This window comes from Coffea eugenioides, chromosome 11 (assembly GCF_003713205.1).
Source record: "Coffea eugenioides isolate CCC68of chromosome 11, Ceug_1.0, whole genome shotgun sequence".
NCBI lineage: Eukaryota > Viridiplantae > Streptophyta > Magnoliopsida > Gentianales > Rubiaceae > Coffea > Coffea eugenioides.
The window spans coordinates 41,212,594-41,230,861 of NC_040045.1; the positions used below are offsets into that span (position 1 = coordinate 41,212,594).

Below are 18,268 nucleotides of genomic sequence, written 5' to 3' on the forward strand. Positions count from 1 at the left end.
GGAGTCAATTAAAAATGGTTGGTAATAAATGTAAGGCAAGGTTGATGCTGTTAGCCAACGCCGGACCTTATCCACCAAAAAGTGAAAAATGGTCTCTTTCCACCCCGTTCCCTGCTTAAAAGGTCCTGCTACCTATGCAACAGGCAACACAAAATGTTGGATGGATCTAAAAGGGGGGAGGAAAAGACGTGTCGAATATGCTAGAAAAAGAAGACCAAAAGGGCAAAACCACTCATGTCCAGGACAAAAGATGGATGAAATTGAAAAGAGAAGGTTCAAGCTAGGCCCAGAAGCCAAACTAAGATGGAATCATGGGTGAAACATTTGACAGTTGGCAACATGAAAACCAGTTAAATGGGCAGATAACAATAAAATAAAGAGGGGAAAAAAGGAAAATGCAAGGTCAGGAAAATTCCATTTATTTTTCGAAAAGCAGATGCTAGTAGCTAGATATTGTACACGTTTCAAATGTGGGTGGTTATAGTACTGTGCAGCACATAAAGGATTGAGGAGTTGAGGCCTTGAGGGAGCTCGCGGAGTCGCGGGAACATCGATATTCAGACAACATCATTGGACGTCACATACCGCAAAGCCCCAAACCAAACCATCAGTTAAACGTTAACCTCGCATAAGTGTCAGTGAAAGAATCTTTAACCTATCCAAAATATCAGCTTTCTTTCTGAATCTTCTTGATTTCTAGCATAACAATTCAGTTCATGGCTGCTCAATTCAAGTGTTTTACTACTCACCTCACTTTTGGACAATGTACAACCAAACCCATGTTTCCTTTCTCATCTATTAATTTCACTTCACCTAAAAAAGCCCCACTTTTTAACAGCCCTTGTTCACTGAAGCATTCCTCACCTAGGTATGACATGCAATTTTTTTATCTCCTTTTTTTTTTTAATGTTGAATGTGGTTATTTAATAGTACTACTAGATTTGTCGAACTGGGGACTTGGTTTGCAGTTTGGATAGAGGTCTTTCAGCTGTGGTTTCTGAAGAAAGTGCTGTGGAATCAAGTTCTAGTGGAACTGGTTTATTCAGACTCACTTATTTGGAGGTGGGTCATTTATTTCATCATCTGGGGTTCTGACTTTCTGTAATTTTGGGCGGTTTGAAGTTAGTTGCTAAAATCTTTAAAGTTGGGTGTAGGGAAACAGTTGGCTGTGGGAAGTTGGAGGCGTGAAAATTTTGGTTGATCCAATCTTAGTTGGGAACTTGGATTTTGGAATTCCTTGGCTTTATGATGCTGCTAAGAAGGTTTTAAAGAATTTCCAGGTATCTTTCTTTAAATAATGCTACTTGAGTATTATTTATTCGTATCTTGTTAGTCCTTAAAAACATTTTTTTCTTTTTGAGTTTTTTTTTCGGGGGTGGGTTTGATAAAGATTGTTCTGATCATGTGTGGTCTTAGTGCAGCTTGACAATCTTCCTCAAATTGACTGCTTATTAATTACACAAAGCCTTGATGATCACTGTCATTTGAGGACCTTAAAGCCCCTCTCTCAGAAATATCCAGGTCTGAGAGTTATAGCAACTCCCAATGCCAAGCCATTGTTGGATCCCCTTTTCAGCAATGTAAGTAAATCAGAGGTGTCCTAATTGATCTTTGCCTTGTATACTGCGTGAATGCTTAATCAACTCGCTTTCAATCTGGACGTGCTCTGCTCTTTCCAGATATAACTTTTGTCTGGTTTTGTTTGATGTGATAGAAAGCCCTCAAATTGCAGACAAGATTAGCTACTTTGGTTTGGGATGTTATATTGTGCCCAGAAAACCTTCCTTTCGCAAGTTTATCTGTCATCTTTTGATGTCCTGCCTATCTTTTCTAAATTGTGTCACATTACTGGTTGATGTGTTTTAACACTAAACTAGAGGGACATAAATGATTTGCACATCCACAATTAACCAATGCTAATCACATGATTCAGATTTGCTGTCCAAACTGAGTTCATTCAGTTTTATTGGCCCACTCACTTAGCTGGGAATGGATGCCATTTTAGGAATTGAGGTAAATGGAGCTTCTAACAAAAGCATAATTTGCAAAGCTGAATATACCCTGCAAATTAAGTTGCGGGTAAAAGAGTAGAACATGAATTTAATCTCCTGTCTTCTGCCTTTAGTGTTATCATGGATATGGAGAAATTCTATATGATCACATAATAATGTAGTATCTTCCCAAACCATGTGAGATGTAGTGCATTAGTTTGATCAAGGAGTCTTTGCTACTTGCCTGTACCATGTTGCTACCATTCTTTGTACTTCTCCATGCAGTTGGAATGTAAATAGTTTATTTGCTCTCATGAAAGGAGAATAGCCATCAGCAATTAAGCATAATTTGAATTGTGAACGGACATAAATATAGTTTCATTTTTAAGAATTAATCATTTACTCATGCATGATGTGTACACAGCTAAAGTCCAATTTAGCTTCAGAAACAATTGGATGGATTCCCCTAACAAGCTCAATGTTATGATATGATATTGAATGTTCATGATTATTGCGGTTTTACAATTTCTCAGGTCACTTATTTGGAACCTGGCGAGGAGTCTGAGATTGATGTGATAAACAGTTCACCAGTTAAACTTCGGGCTACTGCAGGACCGGTTCTTGGTCCTCCTTGGCAGCGCCCGGAAAATGGGTATGTTCTTAATGTCACTGAATGCTATGCTATCGAGAAGCCTTGACAAACTTAACCTTATACTTAACATGTGCTTCAGGTATCTTGTTAGTTCTGCACAGGGTGAGCTGACTCTTTACTATGAACCCCACTGCATGTACAACAAGAACTTCCTGGAACAGGAACGCGCTGACATTGTAATCACACCTGTGATAAAGCAGCTTTTACCAAAATTTACTTTGGTTTCTGGGCAAGAGGATGCTGTTCAGCTTGCAAAACTACTCAGTGCCAGGTATATAACCTGATACTCTTTTCTGAAAGCCTTTTGCTTGGTTTACAGTAGAAGTAGCTTGGCAAACATATATTATCAAAATCTCCAAGAGTAGACAGTATACTTTGAAATGGTAATGGCCCCAAAAAAAAAAAGATTCTCATGAATGGACATCGTGACAACTCTTTGGCATTCGTTTCTCAGGTTTATTGTGCCTATGAAGAATGGTGACCTTGATGCTAAAGGTTTTCTTGCCAGTATCATTCGGGCTGAGGGAACAATAGAATCATTCAAGGTATGGTTTTTCAATTCCCTGTTGAAATAAGTGTTTACTGCATTTCATTCAACTGAAAAATAATCATGATAATGGTCCAATTGCCTATACTTGCAACTTCTACTTTCTTTTCTTTGGCCCTTTTCCTGCACATCACGGACTTGGTTTCTCAAGTATAGTTTTGCCTTTGATTTCTAACTTATTAGCAAAAGAACTCCTGATAATTTCGTTTCTGAAAAATAGGGGGCATGGACAGGTTTTCCTCCATCGCTTTTTTTTCTCATGTTGTTTTATTGACTACTACTTAATCTGAAATAGGTGAACTCTTACGAGTAAATAATAATTTTTTCATGTGTAAACATAAACATCCTGTTTCAGGTGGTAGCCGATACTTTCTTATATTTGTTACATTGGGCATGCTAGAGTGTCTAAAGTAAATGAATCAGTCATTTCTGGATTCATACTCTCCTGGACGTCATATTTTAACATAATACAAGAGAAAGCATGAGCTTTTGGTGTCAAGTTTTGCTGCTGACTCTTTAAACCTTAAGCGTGCTTAAACTTCATTTGTCATAACAAGGGGTAAGGTTCGAACTGATATGATTGTAAATAAATCTAATTCCACTCGAGGTAGGTTTCTAATAATGGACCAAGCAAAGCCTGGGAACAATTTCCCTTATATTTCAAGGATTTTCTTCTTCAATTTTGTTTCTTTGCTAAATCAGATGACTAGCATGTGATGTGCTTGCTCAAGTCTTCACAACTTTGTCAGCATACCATACTTGAATTTTTTGTTTTATACTTTCTTGATCAAATAGAGTTTAGGTTAGTGTGGGGAAGTTATATTGGGTGGTTGTTGAAGTGGGTATGGCCAAGTTAAATCAACTAATTTAGCATAAACATGTCTGTGAAGCTCAAGATAGACATATCTTCTACTTGGGAGGTTCTATCCTAAATTTCCTTCTTTGTTTGTGTCTCTGTATGTGGGTTGACTGTGAAACTGAAAGACAAAGCGATTTTCATATTTCAGTTGTGATACTGATACACTTTTTGACTTGAGCGCCTGCCTTCTGGAATAGTGTCCACATATCTTAACCGGGTACATGTCTGAGTTATTAGCAATTATTTTAGTTCCTCTGCTGGGATTGACAGCATCACTTCTCTTGATATTTGGCGTGTGTTTTTATTTCCAAGCAAATACAAGCTTTAGAATGATCTTATTGCTTGATACAGAAATCTGATGATTGTTCTTTGTAGTTCGTGTCACTTGGTATCTGTAAGTGGGGTAAACTCTTGTCCTAATGTTTTGAAGTCAGGGCGTCTGTTAAAGTTACTAAAGTCGGTTTCCTTGATAACACAGGAAATTTTGTTGAAGGAACTACCAGATGCAAAGGTACTAGAGCCCACTCCTGGCGTACCATTGGATATTCCAAAACCATAGATGTTTCAACATATGCATATACTCCACTCATTTCAGCAACTGAGATTTGATGTACATTTGAAGAGGATCCATCTACAGATAGCTAATAATCATTATTTGAATATTTGTAGCGGCCCCTTGATTTTTTACCATTTGTAACCGTTCCACTGCTACTCGATCTGTCTAGGTTACTGGTACAACTTAAAGAATTTACAAATCTTGGTAACCACATTTGAAGAGAATTTACAAAGTTCTATTTTGCTTCATAAAATAAAGTAACTATCTTGAAAGTAGAATTGAGTGCAGGCAAGCCAGGGCCAGGCAGCAGGTTTAATGCAATTGATTCTTTCTGTTAACTAGTCTGGCGTGGTTAATGCTGTAGCAGCATATTTCATGCCTTTCGTCTTTCGTCTCTGAGGTGAATTTTTCAACAAGATTCGGTTTGCTATCCGATGCCTTACGTTTTACTCCAGCATCTTCCTGTTTGTTGAAGTTAACTGCGAGTGGCTTGTGAGCATTGAAAACCATCCTTTAGGAAGCAATTCCGTCTTTCATGGTAGTAGCAACTAACATCAACTCATCATAATTCTTTAATTGATGGCACTTTAGTTGAGCACTTACAAGGGACAATCATGGCATCTTGAAATTGCAGACACCTTTTTTTTCTCTTTCTTTCTTTTAATTCTCTGTCAGTTCTTTCTTTGGATTGATTCTGCTGGCTATATTCATTGCACCTGGAATATTCTAGCATCTTGAAAGTACCAACCCTGAACTTACTCCAACTGTTGATTTAACATTTCTTTAGAACATATGAGGGTCCATCAAAATGTTGAAAAGGGATCGATCAGTGAATTATTGAGGGACTCATTTCTGCAGAGATGATTCAAATTCAGGGCAATCTGATGCTGCCGTTAGCGTTACTGTAAAGGCAAAGCTATGTCCTTTACACCAAATGCTTGAAAGTGAAGTATCAACTGCCAACCAGACGAAAGGAATATATGAATCCTCCAAGGAGATTCCCCACTTTCTTCTACCATACCCCAACACCAACGGTAGCTTAAATGTGGGGAATATGCCTTCTTGATATCCTCTTTATGACTCTTAACGCTAGGAAGATAATACAATCTGACAATATAGATACGTATGACAAAGCTTCATTTAAACTCACTTAAACAAGTGTGTAAATTGTGCAGCTATAACAGAAGTTTTGAATCTTTGGGACGGCTGCTTCTCGAAGCCCTTCTTAATTAGGACATTTTAAAGTCAAAAAATGAGTTGAATGTGGCTGGATAATCGAATTGGTCGACCATATGTGTAGGTTGGGTATGAATACACAATGAAGGTGACAAGCCAAAAGAGTCCTGTAGTGGAGAAGGTCCGGTTCAGTAATATCGATATGGTGATGTATAGCTAGTTGCTTCATGGATGACGATGATACCATCAAGAAGAAAGTTATCATGACTGATTGGGAGATAAGATCATCAAGAAATTGAAGATAGTTGACACTGGTGCACCACAATTGGCCAACTAAAACATTGTTATACAATGAGAAAAAAACAATCCAAAACATCTTGAATGTGCTTTAGTTGTCAAATCGTCTAATAGGTTAATGCTTAACAAGGGGAGAAAAAAAAATAACAATATAGGTTGTACCTCAATGACAACCTCAAAGCATAGGCATGAAGAATATGCTTCGCTATTGTCCGGTTTTGTGTTTCTTTCTTTCTTTCTTAAAACCAAATTTGCTGTTGAGCTTTTGATTCAGCATCCAAAGGTTTAAACTTAGATATATCAGGTCCACTTTTACGTTGGTTGATTCGCCGATAGTTTTTCTCGACATCTGTGATAGCTGTACACCAGATGATATTACTTTTTGATGATAAAATAGAGGTTGAACGGTTTGAGTTGAACTCTAACCATTGGATCAAAATAATATATTCAAGAAACGAATTATTCGCCAAGATATTCTCCGGATAACAACTTCGATTACATAATTCAACCAACGATGAAGCACCTAGAACATTATTGTGCAATGACGATGAAAGATTCAAAAGATATGCTTTAGTTGTTAAGCCTAATGTATGTGAAATGTATAATAAGCACAAATTGTACAGCATAGCATATTGTTAAAGCCCTTTACGTTGAAAATGGGAGAAGAGGAACTTAACTACGCCAGGAACATGCTTGACAAGTTCTCAAATCGTTTTATTTTATATCCTTTTCCAACTTCTGAAGTGTGCTCGATAATTTGGGGGTTAACTAAAGAGTATAATCCGAAAGTAAATGGGTTCGTTTGTGAATGAAAAGAAACAAGAAGAGGGTCCGTCTTATGAATATGAATGTATGCGTTTGACCAACTGAAGGCACCAATCCATGTGTAGTTTGATTAAACAAAACACATAATCTTCAAGTACGAGAAAGCCTAGATTATGATAGAATAGGTTATACAAATATATCGTTGCTGACAAAAAAAAAAAAAGAAAAAATCCAGAAGCGGCATATATATCTTTAAGGAACAGAAAAATATTTTTTTTTTCCTTTAATCAATTTTGTTAGGGACATTTGACCTCACATAACTCGAAAGGCCGTATATCTAATTGCCTCTAAAAGTTATAGGAGAAAAACCCACGTTTCATGCCTATCCTTCAGCAGACCCACCCAAGGCATTTTAAAATTACAGAATGACCCTCATCCTCATGGCTGGCTACAGGAGTCATTCTTCCGTCTCAATAAATATATATCTGGACATTCATTTGTGGAAATCCTGGACTTCCCGGGTCTTATAATATGATCATTTCACATGCCCATTTCTGGAAAGTAAACAGACACGGCTGACCGGTCAATACCTAGTTTGGATAGAGAGAGAGATTTGGCGAAAGATTTGAAATTCATCCAAATCTCTCTAGTTATTTAGATTATTTATAGATGTATGATTCATCAATTATTAAAATACATCCTAAACACTATAATAATTTAGTATAATTTACAAATTCAAATATCCTCTATATAATTCAAATAATTAGAGCGATTTGGACGAATTTTAAATTTTTCGTTAAATCTCTTGATCCAAATGAAGCCTGTTTATAATAGTTTCTTCTTGTTTTAAAGCAATTGAAACTAAGTCAACACAAATGAAACTGCTTATAGCGCATGCATACCATACGCTTAATTAATCTCTTAGATCAGCAGAACAAATAATCTTGTGAAGCAATTGGTGTATCAGATGATAATCAGTTATTTTGTGATGATGATCTTTAAGTAATTCAAACAAATTTAAAGTCTAACTCTATTACATGCATTAATCCCGTGAAGCAATTCGTGTATGGAACATAACATAACCATTATTTTGTGGTCCTGGACCTTCATTAATTTGAGGAAAATAAAAATCCAAACCCCTTTAGTTTAAAGATTAATCTTTCCTACACTGACAGCGTTTGATGAATGACAACCATGCAATATTTGAATTTGAAATTTAACTTTTACACACATGTCATAAATCAAATAGCGATAATATATACACTGTCAGTGTATATAAGATTTACTCTTAGTTTTAATAGTTATCCAGAACCGTATTCGTCACCTTTTAAACCCGTCTGATGATGGGTAGGGTTGATGAATCTTGAATATTAAAATGTCTGACATGCGTAGATGCAACTTTGGTGGTTGTCGATATAAACATCTCATAACCACTCCCCTTAAAATAATCAATACTTAATTTTGGAACAATTTTGAATAATCAGTAGTATTTTGCCTGTATGAAACACGCTAAGATGTTAATTTTGGATCCAGCGGAATCTTGGGCAGGCAAGATTCTGGAGGATCAGAATATTTTTTATCTCCTGTGATCCTTAACAGGAAGATAAATTAAATTATTGGAGAATATACTTGACCAATGAATTTACGGGTACATGCAATTTCCTTAGTTTCTTGGCGTCAATATAATAATAAAGATACAATGATGCATATGCTTCGAATGCCAAGAATATTCCAATTGGGAGGGCCATCAATTCATACAATAGACAAAATAGAAATCTATATATTTTTTCCCAACCTTGTCTTCTTTTGTGCTCAGCTGTTGGCATCAAATCAATCAAGGAATGGCTATATTTTAAGCAGTTATATATGTCCGAGTTACAGTACGGAATTTGTAGTGAAAAGGACCAGGGTAATTATATAATCCAGTTAATCCTAATAATTATCCATAATTACTTCTGTTGCTGGTTGAATAATAATCTATTGCTCCTACATGGAAAATGTAATTGTTACTTACTCGATTATTATCTACCAAATTATTATGTATACATACAAAACAAATTGACTTTCTGTCATTGTTGCAGTTGCATTGCACCCGTTGGCTCGTGTTCAACAAATGCGGTGACCATAGCAAAGCAAAGGATATGTATCTATGCATACAGGGTTACGAGAACTTCAGCATCTCAAAATGTTGCTTTCTAAGACATTACTAATTACTGCCACTGAATATTTAAATCAAAACTCTTACCCTAGCTCGTAAATTCAACTGCGTCAATGTATCTAGCAGATTTCATTTTATGTTGTCATGTGTGACTTATTATTTTGTTCTTTTCTTCTTTTTTTGATATACCACTCAATCTTAGCTAGACAAAAGCTTCAAGCAAAATTTTGTAACATCCCAACCGTTCATTTTAGAGAAAAAAGACCATATATAAACTAGGGTAAGAGTGATATCGAATCAAGTCGAGCTCAAGTATCGCCATACTCTAGCTCGAACTCGATACCTAGCTAATAGCACTTCTCAAGCTTGAGCGAGTTGTTTGAATAAACCTCGAGCTCGACTCAACGTAATATTAGAAAGGCTCGAACTCGACTCGATAGAGTTCGAGAAGTTGAGTACTCGAGCTCGACAAACAGTTAGGGTCTTAAATATTGCAAATAATCAACTTAAAAAAGTAATTTTATTATTTATAATATATTAATTAAATATTACACCGAATACTCGATAGAGTTCAATGAGCTCTCGAGTATATGATATGTATATTCGAACTTGACTCAAAACCTCAATCAAATAGTTCGAGCTCGACTCGAACTCGACATTAACCGAATTTGAGTCAAGCAGTTGACCAACCTACTCGCGAATTCGAGTCAAGCTGCTCGATTGAATTGCACCCGTAGGGGTTGTGTGATTCCTAATGGAAACTACTAGATTCTTGTTGGTAAAGTACAGTTAATCTTGATATATAATTGAGCGGAGGATGGCTAAAATTCCTTAAGCATTTCATAGGAATTCATATGTGATTCTGATTGAAGGAGTTTTCTTGGGAGCAATCCAAAATTGAGCAAAGCTCGAAGACTTTTCCATTTCAATTCTTAAAGAAGTATCCCGTTTTACATGCATGCATACGCATATGCATATACGCTCGTATAGCTAGTGGTAGGCATGACTACAGTGGTTGACATTTCTACCTATAGCAGTAGGCTCAAGGAATGTACACATTAGTATTTGCTCCTTGTTCTTTTTCCGACAAATCTTCGGAAAAAAAAAAAGGGAAAATGTTCCTGGCAAGTGAGTGGTATTCAAATCCTCTTGTGGTTTCATTCTTTAAATCTCACCCTCTCTGCTAAAAAAAATAATAATATATAGTCCGTGCACACTCATGTAATTTACACTTGATGATTGCTTATCAACGAGAGAGGGAATAGCAATCCAATCCATCAGATCAAACTTCGCCCAAAGTAACGAACAGAAATACGTCGTTTTTCATTAGATATCTTTAAATTGGAATGATTTCACATGCTTTCTTTCATATTTTTGATCTATCATCTGTAACAATGGTAAGAAAACGAGAAACCAGTTCATGTCTCATCACTTCACGTTCCCAGCATTTTCGTCTTTATTTGAGCCAACAAGATAATGTATAAAAATGCTTTAAAATTCTGCTTTGACATTGTATAGCCTTCTCCTTTTGTAATTAAGCGGTTAACTTATTCAACGGGGTGATAAAGAAGAAGCGTCTCGTGAAGATATAGAAGCTGGAATCATAACAGATGTTGATGAGCACTGAGCAGTATTGAGTATTGACCACGATACTTACCTAACATTATCTCTAGTTTGCAATGATACATTTGGCTAGTGCCACCTCTTTCCAATTTCTTTCTTGCAAAGAAAATATCCTTGGGCTTGTCAATGCACTTGAAAACTGTAAAATCTTTTATTGGTTTGAGTACTAGTATAATATTTCTTCCAGTTGGCGATAGTTAATAATTTGCTAGCTAGTTGCATTAGCAATCATCATTTTGTGAACCATGTCTGCCGCCAAATCTATGAACTGATTTGAAGCAGAAGATAGCCTAAAAATGTTGGAGCGAATGTCTTTCCAACTAAGGAAAGGGCAAAGTTTCGTCTCCTTGCACCATGCTCTCTTTTTTGGTTCAAACTTCAAAGAGAGATTTTGAGCCGTGCAAGGAGAAGGAGGAAGGGAGAAAGAGAGAGGCTCGAGAGTACTAGTTCAGATTGAATTTCCCAAACGGGTAATTTTGTTTGAGTCTGCTCGAGAGCCATACTTGTACTCGTCCATTATTACTGTCGCTCACAAAGGCATTCAAGATTTTCACATGAAGATGAAAAGAAATATAACAATGTGTGAAATTGCAGCAGAAACATGACTCAAAACCACTCTATATTTCTCTCCTAACTCGTTATATCAGCACATTACAAGAAGGAACATGCTACAAAATTTTCCACACTTTGCACACCCAGAAGATCAGTAGTTTGGCGAAGTGGTGGCGGTGTCAGTAGAGGAGGAGGTGGAGTGGGAATTGGAATGCACCCCACCGCCACTATTGCTGCCGCGGTCATCAGAGTGTAAGTGCTTATGCCGCTGCTTTTGCTTTAAAGATGCCGAGGGATCTTGAAAGGGAGGAGGTAATGTAGCAATTGGAGCATAGATTCCATTAGAATTGGCACCTCCAGGTGCTTCCCCAGAGCCAGTTGTTGCAGCCATGGCAGCATATTCTGGTGGTGGCACCCATATTCCCCCCACCACAACAAACTGTGGTGCTTGTGGATTGTTATTGCTGTGAATGGATGGACTGGGCCTTCTATTATGCAAACGATATTTCTGAAATGATTGACGAGAAAGGATTAGGCGCCCGCGTCTTGAGATCAAGACAGTAATAGTAGTAGTAACTGGTAACACTGGAACATTTCACTTTTTACTTTTTAGGTTTTAAGCATGTAGGGGGCTGCACTGAAAGGAAAAGGATCTAATCTAACTATTCCCCACTAAAAAGAAAATAATATATTCTTTTGCCATAAGATGTTCAGTTCAAAGATATGGGCTAGGAAACTATAAGATAAAGCCACATCCCAAATATTTTGCTATGGATTCCTCCATAATACTACTACGAGGGAACCTTAAACATCAATGATGTGATGTCCTCTTTCAATTTCAATCAATTGAAATCGCAAAGCAGGATGCTCCACTAACAAAATCGAGCATTAGTCTTGAGATGCTCCTCCCAAAATCCACAAATTTTCTTATAGATAAGACGGTATAATATTGGCTTATGCAGCAGATATGAATTTTCCCCGTGAAATTGTACTACTTTGGTACTGAAGCCTTGTTTGGATTGCAGTTTTTCGTCGGAAAATTACATCGTTTTCCGTGATTACATTTCTCTATTACCTTTTTCCCTCACATACATCAAATCGCTACAATAATTTTTCCATGAAAAATCATGAAAAATGCAATCCAAACACAAAGATTCTAAGCACAAAGATTCTAAGCACAAGGAAGCTACGAGGCACGAAAAAGTACGATTCTAACAGCTCCCTTGAAGTAACTTTCACCAATATCCCATCCGAATAATTAAAACATGTACATTTACCACTAGAACAAAAGATTCCTGTACCTAAATACTTCAATTTTACTATTTATTTTGTATTCAAAACTACCTGGGGAAAAGAATTTGCAAATATGATGAGGGAAATAATGGAAGGAAACAGAAAGGTTAAAAGAACAAACCTGTAAATGACTTTTAACTTCGTCATTGGTGAGCCCATCTACCTTCATTAATTCCCTAATTTGTTTAGGGGTAGCAACTGCCAAAATTCAATGAAAAAAATGCCATTAGTATGCAATCAAATAAATTTTAATCCAATTAAAATGTTCACAGCATTAAAGTCTCATTTGACTGACTCATACCATGTGCACCACCAAGTTGTTGAAGGGCTAACAAGAACCTCTTGTGTAATTCAGGTGACCAACACCTTCTTGATTTTCTTTGAGATTGTCCTTCTTTCTCTTCCTTCTTACTTCCTCCGTTTCCACCACCACCACCACCACTAGTGCCACCTGTCTCCTCCGTGGAGCTAGCTTCGGCCGCGGGGATAGATGTCTTATCACCACTTTTAGGAACATCTAATTTACCAGCATTGGCACCAATACTCTTTTCTTTCTTAAATGGATGAAAAGCTCCACCACTGCTTCCATTTCTCTTCACCTCCACAACTGACACCTTTTTAGGTGAATCCTAAAACCCAAAAAACAGCAGAAGGATTGAACCTTTATCAAAATTGACAGAATCCCAGACGCTAAAATACATCAAATTTGACAATTCTGCAGAAAAAGCAAAAAATAAAAACCTCTTTTTGAGGTGGATCTGGGGTCTGATTCCATAACTGGACAGATCTAAGCCAGTCAGACTTCTTGGATGATGCAGCTTTGTCATTATTATTACTCTTGTTATCCGTATCATTACCATTACTAATATTACTCTTTTTCGGCTTGCGGGATTGTTGCTCATCATCATCAGATGATAAAGCTCTTTTTATAGGAATAAATTCTTCCAAAACTGGCCCATCAGTTGATGTCTGCTCAGAGCATTCAGATTGCCCATGAAAATTGTACTCAGTTACTGTTGTTCCTGATGACAACTGTTGTTTGCATGTTTCAATAGCTGCAAACCCCACAAGAAATAAAAAGAAAACCCACAAAAACTAATATCAAAAATCCGTCAAGAAATGAATTTCAACATATCGAAATAACCAAAACTTAATTCAGAAAAAAGATACCTTGAGTGACAAGCTCTAGACAAAGGGGAAGCTCACGCTGGAAAACAAGAATCTTTCTTCTTTCTTCTTCCAAAGAATCAATATACTCTTGAGTTCTCTGCATTTTCTCATCGTAATTACTACTATCATGATGGTTATTATTATGATAGTTGATCATACCATTCATGATGCTTTGCTATTTTCCTTGTTGCTCGGTTGTAAGTAGTGCTTCTTTTGTTTTTGGTTTGTGTATAGATGATTGACTTCGTAGAAGTGTAACCTTTTTGTAAGGAGGGACCAGGTTAGCTAGAGGAGAAGGAGAAGTGAGAGGATTTAAATGGTGGAGGTTTGGTTTGTCACAAAGCATAGAGAGATCCGGATGTAAAACAGGAATAAAGGGATCTAGGTAGAATCCTATAATTGAATAAACTTGGTTCACCAGAAAAAAAAATGAAAAAAGAAAGAAAGAAAGGTTTTCAGTACATGGTTTACAATGGAAGGAATGGAAAGAGAGTTAGGTATTTTGAGGGAATTTTTTTTGGTGGTTTTTAGTTTATATTTGTTTTCCGGACATAGTAGAAATCAAGAAAAGAAAGAGTGCGTGGTGCCGAGGTCGGGGCGTCGCGTACGAAACGAATCTTTGATGATGAATATTTAAGGAAATGTGCGTGAGAGAGAAGACTGAAGGGGCCTGGGCAAGGAGAGTGGTTGTGAGGAAGAGAGTTTGAATATTCGAGGTGTGATTCTTGAAAATGGGCTGGCACTGACGTAACACATTGATATGTAGATAAGATCAAAGATAGACCCATCCTCAAGCCGTCTGTTTCTTGACATGGCTAGATAGAGGGGGCCAAGGACAAAATACTTTTGTTTTCTTTTTGGTTCAGCCCCATAAGTTTTGTGACGTTGGGTTATGGACAATAGTTATTATGCAATTACGTGACAAACACACTTTACAAATTTTGATCAATAAAATGTTGTATTTGAGACAAATACTATATATATATATATATATATGTTGATAGTCATGTTTTGCCTCAAGGTATACTCATATACTAAAAATAGGTTCCATTATTGCTACTGTGACAATTTTTAGTCGTGAAATTATTAAGTTTGTTTGGTTTTCCCATTTACTATCTTGAAAATATGTTGTTTGAGTGATAATTTTAAAGGAATATGATAGATTAATCATCTACTTGATCATTGGATTTTAATTTAGGAAGAATAATTATTAGATCTCTCTTCTCCCTTATCGCTTCTTAAATTCCACAATTCTCTTGTTTTAAAAGAAAAAAAAAAGAAAAGAAAAATAGCATGAAGCATGATTTTGTGACTAAGTGTAAATGAATAGGATAAGAAAATTGTCTCACTCATTGCTTACTTATTTTTCTCTTTTTCTTTTATCTCATTTTTTCTTTATCCTTAGTAATTTATAAAATAAGTGCGTAATGTTCTTTTGTGGTGTTTAGTAATACTGTTAATATAGAAAGGAAGTCAAATGAAAAGATAATCTCACAAGTCATTAATAAAAGTATGAGTTTGCAAATAAGGGGAAAAAAGTAGGCAATTATGTGACTATCTTTTGGTAGCTTTATGAACCATACCATCATGCTTTAGCAGAGAATAAAAAGCCTCTAGGTTATTCATGTGATATGCTTAATAGAAAATGCTTCACTTACTAACTTAAAAAATTAATAGAAAGTACCTTATGTTAAAATTTCGGTGGAACAATTCATTAGAGGTGAATTGATATTTACTATCACATTTGACATAACATTTTTTCTTTGGAAGCCATTGTTTTATTGATTAGCATCAAAGAGTACATAAGTAGCAAAAACAAGACACTAAGATATTAACATATAAACACTATCTAACTAGCTAGAAAATGAAAAATCAATTCCAATTGCAATAAATAAGTTCACATTGGACACAACATTATTATGAAAAAATTTTCAAGCATATCCAAATGGAATGTTCTCTTCTCTTAAGACATTACATTTTATTTTTTATTTTCTAACATAAAAATAAATGAAAAAAGATGTTAAATTTTGTGTATTAGATCAATTTCATGGTATATAACGTAAGATCAATCATTTTTTATTCTTATGATTTGGCCCATCTTGTATTTGTTAATATACATAAAATTCTCATGTACTTAGTATCCAAAAATATATTTTTTTCTTTTTTTAATATAAATAAGAAGGTTTAAACCTAAGACTTTTCACTTACATTCACTCCCTGTGAAACATCTAATCCATCTCTACCCCTATGTAATCTAGTATTAAGAACACACTTAAAGATTTATTCACCAAAGATGTTTATAAATAACAAATATTTGAAACTTTTAAACATATTAATAGGAAATTTTAAAAATGTAAAGATCTAATGTACAAACATATCATTTAAACACTAGGTGAATAAATTGAAGTTTATATCTTTGCTTTTAAGAAAGTTTTACTTGTGAAATTGAAGAATTGAGAACTTATGTAAAGTGAGCAAATAATATATGGAAATTGGGTAGCAAAACTACAGCATATAAACAAAGAAAATAGTGCTAAACAATGACATTTGCAGAAAAGTCTATAAGCAAGAGGATATCAATCAACAAAATTGTAAAATTAAAAGCTTGAATCGTAGCAATTTAAAGCAATGGGGACGACGTTATTACCTTGAGAGTTGTTTTTTGGATTTGTAAAACTAAATAAAAATTGATAAAAGAGAAAGAAGCCTAAAAAAACTGGCCAGTGAAAGATTAAAATTTACTTTAGGGTAAAACTAAAACCCTCAATAATGCCATGGGGCAAAAGGCAAATTCTATTGAAATGACTCTCTCTCTCTCTCTCTCTCTCCCTCTTCAGACAGCTATGGATGATCTTTTCTCTTTCTACTTTCTAGACTACATAGCTTGCTTGCCTGGAATATACTTCGTGAACGGCGGTCTGGAGAATCAAGAAAACATTGAAGATAGAATCTTTCAAAGGGGGAGGGTATCAAATACGCATCACGTAGGAGCGTGGAATTTGGTGGGCTACTTAGTGGCCTTAATTGCCGCTGTTGAATAAAATTTGCCGATGGCTTTTCAGGTCCCAAAGGGCCAACCAGGAAAACAAACGTTATCTCTAACTCACTCATTTAGAGCGTGTATCGAACAACAAATGGATATCGGACAATTTGGCAAAGTACTGGGTCCCCCATGAATTGTGATAGTCTGTAAGACTGGAATATTCCATTATAGGGGTTTTAATTACCTGACAAGTTAATCTATGAATAGATATTTTGTATTTCATTTTTTAATTTTTTAATTTTTTCCTGAAAAAAGCTATCACATCCTTCCTTTATATGCACATTTTTTTTAGCACCTCTCAGCTTTTTTTTTGAGTTTTTCCCCTAATATTCACCTAATCTATCATATATATATATATATATATATATATACACGTACTAATAATTATTATCCTCTCTTACATTTATATACTTTTCCTATTCAATCTTATCTAATCTCTCTTGTATTTATTTACTTTTTCTAATTAATCTTATATTTCTAAAAAATAACGTTTGAAATGTATCTTAACAGGTGTCCAAAGACTAATCTTTTTTTTTTTTTGGATTTTTGTTCTATCCTATTGTTCCTTTTACTTTTTTTTTTTATATTCTTTTAAGATTAACCAACATTAGATTGGTTTCATTATGTGAACATTTTGATTCGTGGAAATTGAAGAGTCATGTGTAGTGTGTACGACACATCAAACCCTGTAAGAATTTTGTGTAGCGTATCTTGTATGTACTCAAAAAGACAAAACTCATATTTTTTTCATTCTTGTAAAATTAATTTAAACAAAAAAGACTTGGAACTTAAACCCGACACAAATACCACTACACTCCGATTGATGCTCTTTTTAACTGAATATTTTCTTTATTCTTGTACTCTTTTAAGGTGACTCTCTAAGATTTATTTGGATTACTACATTCAAATACTCTAATATTAGAGAAGTGTTACAAGGAAAAAAAATTAAGAAGAGAAGTATTCTCAACTCATGTCAAAAAGTATAAGTCCAAAGCAAATTGCCAAAAACTCTAAAACTAATTAAACTTCGTACGCAGGGAAGGGACGTAAACCTATCCTCCACTGTATGTTCAAATCAAGATATAAAAAAACATGCACTTGACATTCACCAATTTAAGCAAAACAATGTCAAAAGTTCGCCCCCGAGTTATGCCATTGATTACCAACAAACCCTAAGAACAACTAAGACAAAGTATTATAGTTCAATCATTCAAAACTTAGGTGAACCAAAGAAAATCCAAATAACTACTAGTGCAACGATGCAAATATGATTTTAGAGTGAAACGAGAACATTTAGACCCAAGGGACATGAGTAACCAAGAATTTCCTCATTCCAATCATAAAATCAAACTCAAAATGGTTTAACAACTCCAACTTAAAGTTGGAAATGAAAGTAAGGACAATTTTAGGAAAACAGAATTTTTCCAATTTTGCGAGACGCTATTTGAAAAATCATATTTCAAGTTTCTTAAGTTTAAAATTTATAAACTTTATACCATTGGAAAATAGACTAAAAAGGTTACAATTTCCCAGAAGAAACATTTGTAAGATTCTGTCCATAAACCAATCAAATTCCAGCCCCAAAT

General features: G+C 35.3%; 2 protein-coding genes across 2 annotated transcripts; one reads left to right on the top strand and one right to left on the bottom strand.

Moving 5' to 3' along the window:
• Window positions 1–520: 520 nt before the first annotated feature.
• Window positions 521–4,841, top strand: LOC113753192. Its single transcript, XM_027297292.1, has 8 exons — window positions 521–868; window positions 969–1,062; window positions 1,155–1,280; window positions 1,422–1,580; window positions 2,525–2,643; window positions 2,723–2,914; window positions 3,098–3,188; window positions 4,528–4,841. The coding sequence occupies exons 1-8, from the start codon at window positions 717–719 to the stop codon at window positions 4,606–4,608; spliced, it is 1,014 nt and encodes a 337-aa protein (XP_027153093.1). The 5' UTR covers window positions 521–716; the 3' UTR covers window positions 4,609–4,841.
• A 6,283-nt stretch (window positions 4,842–11,124) lies between these two features.
• On the bottom strand, window positions 11,125–14,280 carry LOC113753413 (transcription factor HHO3-like). The gene is made up of 5 exons (XM_027297558.1): window positions 13,640–14,280; window positions 13,211–13,524; window positions 12,771–13,098; window positions 12,591–12,667; window positions 11,125–11,684 (listed from the first exon to the last, which is right to left on the bottom strand). The coding sequence occupies exons 1-5, from the start codon at window positions 13,803–13,805 to the stop codon at window positions 11,328–11,330; spliced, it is 1,242 nt and encodes a 413-aa protein (XP_027153359.1). The 5' UTR covers window positions 13,806–14,280; the 3' UTR covers window positions 11,125–11,327.
• Window positions 14,281–18,268: the final 3,988 nt, after the last annotated feature.

Excerpts from the sequence above, each read along its gene's own strand:
- LOC113753192 (XM_027297292.1), top strand. The coding sequence starts at position 717 with ATGGCTGCTCAATTCAAGTGTTTTACTACTCACCTCACTTTTGGACAA. Across the intron at positions 2,915-3,097 it reads GCAAAACTACTCAGTGCCAG|GTTTATTGTGCCTATGAAGA; the intron begins GTATATAACCTG and ends TTCGTTTCTCAG. Across the intron at positions 3,189-4,527 it reads GAACAATAGAATCATTCAAG|GAAATTTTGTTGAAGGAACT; the intron begins GTATGGTTTTTC and ends TTGATAACACAG.
- LOC113753413 (XM_027297558.1), bottom strand. The coding sequence starts at position 13,805 with ATGAATGGTATGATCAACTATCATAATAATAACCATCATGATAGTAGT. Across the intron at positions 13,525-13,639 it reads TCTAGAGCTTGTCACTCAAG|CTATTGAAACATGCAAACAA; the intron begins GTATCTTTTTTC and ends TGGGGTTTGCAG. Across the intron at positions 13,099-13,210 it reads CAGATCCACCTCAAAAAGAG|GATTCACCTAAAAAGGTGTC; the intron begins GTTTTTATTTTT and ends TTTGGGTTTTAG.